Below are 6,823 nucleotides of genomic sequence, written 5' to 3'. Positions count from 1 at the left end.
AGGTCTAAACTTTTTCATCTCATTCGGCTTCGTTGTCTTAGGAATCAAACAGATGTTCGTGTCATTCAGGCCATGTGCCATAGTTCCCTCAAAAAGAAACTGACTAACCATACGAGTTAAATCATCTTTTACAATATCCCAAAACTTCTGATAGAAGAGAGTTGTCATTCCATCCGGTCCTGGAGCTTTCTCTGGGTGCATAGAAAACAATGCTAATTTGACCTCCCACTCAGTCACTGGGGCAGTCAAGTCCTCATTTATTGCCCCAGTAATCGTAGGTGAGATCTCAGATAACGCTTCAGCTATATCCTCAGGGTTGGATGATTCAAATATTTGTCGGAAATAACTAGTGGCAATGGCTACTAATCCTTCCTCATCCTCCACGACATTCCCATTTTCATCCAGAAGTTGTGTTATCCTATTCTTTGCTCTTCTCTGCTTTACTAACGCATGAAAATATTTTGAGTTCCTATCACCTTCCCTTAACCAGAGAACCCTACTCTTTTGTCTCCAAAACATCTCTTCTACCCATAATTTTTTTTCAAGTCATCACAAAATGTTTAAAATGTTTATAAAGGGTTTATAAAGTTTTTTTGATAAAAAATAAGGTTTATAAAGCTTATAAAGGGTTTAAATAAGTTTATAAAAGTTTATATAAGATTTGTAAGGGTTTATAAAAGGTTTTATTGGGTTTTGAAGAGTTTATATAGGGTTTATAAAAAAATATAAAGGTTTATAAAACCATATAAATATTTATATAACTATTTATAAAGGTTTATAAAACCATTTATGAACCATTTATAAATTTTATAAGAGCTTATAAAACCTTGTATCAACCATCTATAAAGTTTATAAAACACATATACATATTTATATAATTATTTATAAAGTTTATAAAACTATTTACAAGAACTTATAAGCTATTTATAAGAGTTTATACATTTATTTATAAGTGTTTATAAATTAATTTACAAGGTTTAAATCTATTTATAAGAGTTTATAAATCACCAAATTAACCAACTTTCCACCATTTCTTTGCTTATTAAAGAACATCATTCTTTTATAGTTTGTTTTACAAGGCCTTATGAAAAGGTATAATTGAGCATTGAGAACCTCACTATTCTTTTCGTTCTCTTCACCATCCTCTCAAATCTTATCGTTGCTTCCTAAGCACCACCAGATATGGTCAAAGAGAAATCACTTTAAGTTGGAGTTGTTGTTGTTACCTCTATGTATTCCTTCTCAGCTTCTCCTACTTTGTCAGAACGTGTGAGCATGAGTTTGTCACTGCATGTAAAAGAGAAGGGTTTATAGAATGTTCCAAAGTAATCATATTTGACTCAGAAGAGATATAATACATGTTTATTTCCTTTAACTTTGTTGTTTCTACCAATTCACAATGTTGTCTGAATGCAGTGCCTCGTTATGCTATTGTCGCCTTGAATACACAAAACGAAAGCAAGAGGGTAGAGTTTAATGTCCAGACATGTCTAGTGTGCATAAACAGAATCTAATCCCAAAGGAAAAAGCTAGAGAAAATCACCTTGAAATAACGAACATAATCCTTCAACGGTTCCTCAAAGTTCATCAAAACTTGTTGAGCCTACAAATAGTGTAAGGTATATCAACATGCATCATTTTACTAATTGAAAAAGATGGAAAGAGGTGATCTATGCTTAGCATTATCTTACAAAAATTAGTACCACTTTCTGGAGCTTAATCGATAACAGCTCAGATTTAGTTCCAAGATCAGAGAAGGCTTTTCCTGTAGGTTCACCCTTACAAGTCCTAAGAAGTTTTACAGCCTTGCCAAAATCCAACAGTGACTGACCCAACTCTGCCATCAGGTTAACGAAACATCACATACAAAGACCCATACATGCCTTTTAGAAAGTATAAGAGAATTTTCATATTCAAACTAAGAGTACAGACATTGTTATTTACCTCAATGCCTCTTGACGAGGCGATATGCATGCTTCTGAGCCTCAGCTAAGTGATTCTCAAGCTCAAAAACATAATGTTTAAGCTTCTCATATTCAGGAGTAGTTTCTTCGACAGGTTTTTCCTTTCTGAGAACAGCATCACTAACTTTTGATTGGACATCCTGTCAATTGAGAAGATGTGGCATTAAGATAATACCAAGTTAATCAAGAGCATGGGGAAAAGAGTGAATGAAATCAGTAATAAATTCCACATGTAAGATGTCTTGATCTTGTGTTATGGATTTCCACCCACGGTATAGCTAAGTAACTAATTATAGTGTTGACAATTGCCACCATTAAACACTATCAGAGCATAATGTTATAGTGAGTCCATCATTTGCTCCGATCCCAACATGAATCTGCTGATGGGTCTTGTATGTTATTTTTACATGGAAAGGAAAAAAGTATGCTTACCCTAAACATTTGCATTAGTTCAGCAGCCTTCGCCTTGAATATACCAGTTTCCTGAAACCTGAATATTTCCATTGTCTGAAGAGAAAGTAAAACTCTCAAGCAGAAAGACAATAACCTTCTATATAATGCAACCTATAGTCCCTCATGGAGGGAGGCAGTAAATGCAACCATAATTTTTTTTATGCCAGAAAGGTAAAAGTTGAGATATCATACCTGTGACACCCCCGATCATAGATAACCGGAAATGACACGGTCATTGTTCCCTGATGGTCAACCCGAGGTTCTCGAAATAAATCCGATCGCCTTAGACCAACAACCAAAGAACACAGACACTCCTATCGGTTATTAATCTAGGCTTTTCAACCCAATAAAGCAATATTCGATAGTTAGTTCGTCCCGGACAATGACTAATATCATATGAGAACTCGTGATTTATAAACATCTTTTATACATTATTTATTTACTTTAAACATCTTACAAAGTGTTATAGTTTTATCCTATGGCCTATTGCCCAACAACGTTTTAAGTAAATATACATTAAAAGGTACGTTGCAAGGACAACAAAATACTACCGCTGGTTGGCCGTTCCTTCCGTCCAAAAAGTAAAGTGTCTCCCGCCTAAGGGTTAACTGCACACACGAATGAGTCATGAGCAACTAATTTACTCAGTGAATCTAGAATCACAACACAATCAATAATAAACCAAACAGTTATCAAATGCATATACATGATCATACAAGTACTAGTACTATACTTTAATATCGATCATCATTGTGAATTCTTATTTTAAACATCACTTCCACAACACCCGCCCGTTACCATACTCATATAATACAATATATATACTAGACCCGAGAAACCACTAAGGCTAACCGAGACTAGTGAGTTAGCATCACCATCATTGTCGAATGTCCGGTATGAACAATCCGACACTGCATCGTCATGCAGCACACGGTTTCCAGGGACCTACCCCATCATCGTGTCTTCATGACATTGTTCCATTCGCAGGACCAAGTCACGGTAATGCGGGGGCTTTTAGGGATAGTGAATATAACAAGACTTCACATGATTTTACTTCCATAATTATTCCATAATTAATCCATAATTAATCCATAATTAATCCTTAATAAATCATAATTAATCCTTAATTAATGACAGATTAATCCTTAATTAAACTAAGATTAATCCTTAGTTAAACCAAGATTAATCCTAAGTTAAACCAAGAATAGTCCTTAATTAAATCAAAATTAATCCTTAATTAAACCAAGATTAATCCTTAATCAAAACCATGATTATTTCATAGTTAAGATTAGTACTTGAGAACAAGTACTAAGATTAGGATTAACCTCACTTTAAAATTATTCTTTAAGTGTAAGTGTTTACCATGAGTAAACACAACACCATTCTTAAATATTCAGATACTTTACTAACTTAATGAAGGACTCATTCATGATCTATCTCAACATCTGTCTAGACTCACTTAAAGAACAGTCTTGAAACTGGCTTGGACAAGACTTGAATTCCTCTTGAACAAGTCTGAAAGGACAGGATGGGACTAGCAAAGCTCCACACCTTAGCTGATCAAAACAGAGCAAGGTTTGGTTCAGAACATCAACAATCTTACAGTTCGGTTCAGGCTAAACAACTTAAATCAATTCAGTTTAAGCTCGGTTCCTCTCATACCAGATCAGATAAGTTCAGTTATATTCAGTTAACAACAGGTCAGGACAAGATCAGACTGGGTTCAGTTTGATTTAAGTCCAATCAATCCATAACAGCTTAGCAAAATGTTTTAAGAGATGAATTCAAACCAAAACTAAACAAGAACTGAACTGTATCATAACTTATACAACTGATCCGACCAAGATGTAAGGTAGCCATGAACTGTTCTGATCAGATACTGACTGAGGCTAGGAGACCAAAGCTTACCAAGACAAACCAAAGGACTAGATGGCCTCAGCTGATCCTCTTCTCCAAGGTAAGCTTGTGGCTGGACTGATCAAAGAGAAAGATCAAGGTCTGATCATGATCTGAACTCAACTAGGTCTAGGGTTTTATTTAAAAATCTCACCTTCTGATCTTTCTCAAGAACCAAACTGGGCTAGGGTTGAAGATTAGATCACCACCAATTTTTTCTTGATTTATTTTCCAGATTTTTCTCACTGATTTTTCTGTTCTTCTTTCTCTCTTTCTCTCTGAAATTCTCTAGGTTTTTCTGTAGGTTTAAAAACGTGGGAAGCAGCTGGAGAAGAGTTTAATACAACCTGAGGTTACTTTATATGAGGGTTTAGCTCATAACCAAGCTTGGCTGAGAGCAGACAGCTGGCAACCTGTTTCATCATCAACACCATACTCTCATTTCCCTCCCATGAAGCAGTTTCCAGCCAATCATAAATAATTAAAGGAGGAAGCAAGCACACAGGCAGCTTGTGATTGTCATGTGCCATTTACTGAAGAAGCTAAGTAAGCAGGCTGGTGCAAGTCAAGTGACTGAATACTGAACAAGCAGGCTGGTGGAAGACATGAGTCTGGTCCAAAATTAATTAGGCAGTTGGTTGATAATTTTAAATAATTTTGAACCAAATATTCCTTGTCTCTGTCTCTCGTCTTGTTCTCGGAAAGTCTCGTCCAGCTTAATAAAAATTCGACCAAAATATTTAAGACTCGGCCAAACTATCAAGTGAAGGTCTTTCGACCACAAGACAGTCCCGTCGAGAAATTAATCTACCGGGTCGATTTTTATTTTTATTAATCATGGTCGAACCAACTAAAAACTGGTCGAGCGGGATTTTTCTCTACGAAAAATTTATTGGCTCGTGAGGGTTATTACACTCTTCCCCCCTTAACAGAATTCGTCCCCAAATTCTCAAAATACAAGTGTACACCCTTTACTGGACGACTGGGGTATCTGAGAAGAGTTCTGGGTAATCAACTCGAAACTTATCTTCATCCTCCCATGTTATGACAACTCTCTGTCGCTTTTCCTAAAATACTTGAACTTGCAAAATTTTCATATTCTTCTATTTATTGAAACGATGTTCGCCTATTCGCAAAGGACCTTCAGGATAGGTGAGGTTAGGTTGCAAGTTCTCTGGTCGCTGCGGCTCGACCATATTCGGATCTGGTATATGCTTACGCAGCATCGATACATGAATTACTGGATGCATAAGCATATCGGGTGGAAGTTCTAGTCTATAGGCTATTTCTCCAACTCTAGCGACAATTCAGTATGGTGCCTTTGCTATTGCAGCGGATCCGGGTTCTAAGGTTATACTAAAGGGGTTACTCCTAGACGGCGGCAATCCCTCTAATGCCTTAAACACGTCCTCATATTCTCTGACCACTGGTATTTCTTCCATGTTCTACTCTTTCTTGTCTTCTACTGGTCCAGCAACTAAGGTCACTAAGTATACTTCTTCACCCTTCTCCAAAAGGTTTTAAATTCTCAGTGCTGACACTAATAACGCTCCAACACTTGGTACTATGCCATGGTAAGCTAAAGGGGGTTGGGTATCTCTCTCGAAAACAATCTTCCTTCGACCACAATCAAGGTGAGCTCGGTAACTTGACAGCCAATCCATCCCTAAGATTACCTCGTACCTCTATAATGGGAGAACTAACAAATGAGCCGGAAAAACCATATCTTGGATAATGATTGGAACTCTTAGAATACAACCTTCAGTTTCAAGAACTTGATCTCCGGGAGTTAGAACGGGTGGATAAATTCATCTTAGTGAATTCTCCATCGAATCATGATGCTACTTCGGGAGCTACAAAACTATGTGTTACTCCCGAATCGAAAAGGATGTGGGCGGATATTCCAACCACAAGCAAAGTCGCTGACAATAATTGACTTTCCCATCGATTACTTACTCAACAACTTTTATACTATTTTTTTTTAATATCACCAATTTACCAATCATTTAAAAATTATGCAACACTCAATTGGTTAGGAAAACAAACCTGAAATCGGACCCTGAGGTGGTCCGGATGGTCCTGGTAACTCTAAAGCATAAGCCCTACCAGAAGTGGCTTGACGCTTAGCAGGAGGTAAGGGTAAAGGTGGGTTAACTGGTACAACGGGTTGAGCACTCGTAACAACAGGCTGAGCAAGATGAGTGTGTGGACATGATGTCGCGTAATATCCTCGCTCTCCACACGTGAAACAAGTAATGTGAGATGGTACAGCCGATTGTAACTGTACCACGTTCGGACAATCTCACCTAACATGGCCCAGCTGGCCACAAGTGAAACAAGTCGGGGTTCTAGGTCTAGGACCTCCAGAATGACCTCCCTGAAAAGCTCTACCTCCTCGTCCTCGCGGCGTAGGAGAATGTGGCTGAGACTGACTTTGAACTGATGGACGGCTAGGTTGTGCAGATTTGCTAGAAGAAGCTCTCTCAGCAGCAATGGCCTCCTCAACGTTC

At 37.5% G+C, this 6,823-nt stretch overlaps 1 protein-coding gene across 1 annotated transcript; it reads right to left on the bottom strand.

The window, feature by feature from the left end:
- Positions 1-1,082: 1,082 nt before the first annotated feature.
- Positions 1,083-1,844, bottom strand: LOC106369689 (sorting nexin 1-like). Its single transcript, XM_048735450.1, has 5 exons — positions 1,704-1,844; positions 1,544-1,603; positions 1,399-1,490; positions 1,227-1,287; positions 1,083-1,166 (listed from the first exon to the last, which is right to left on the bottom strand). Exons 1-5 carry the CDS (start codon positions 1,842-1,844, stop codon positions 1,083-1,085), a joined length of 438 nt encoding a protein of 145 aa, XP_048591407.1.
- Positions 1,845-6,823: the final 4,979 nt, after the last annotated feature.

The sequence above is a fragment of the Brassica napus genome, chromosome A7 (genome assembly GCF_020379485.1).
Source record: "Brassica napus cultivar Da-Ae chromosome A7, Da-Ae, whole genome shotgun sequence".
Classification (NCBI taxonomy): Eukaryota; Viridiplantae; Streptophyta; class Magnoliopsida; order Brassicales; family Brassicaceae; genus Brassica; species Brassica napus.
This window is presented reverse-complemented; position numbering and strand designations above follow the sequence as displayed.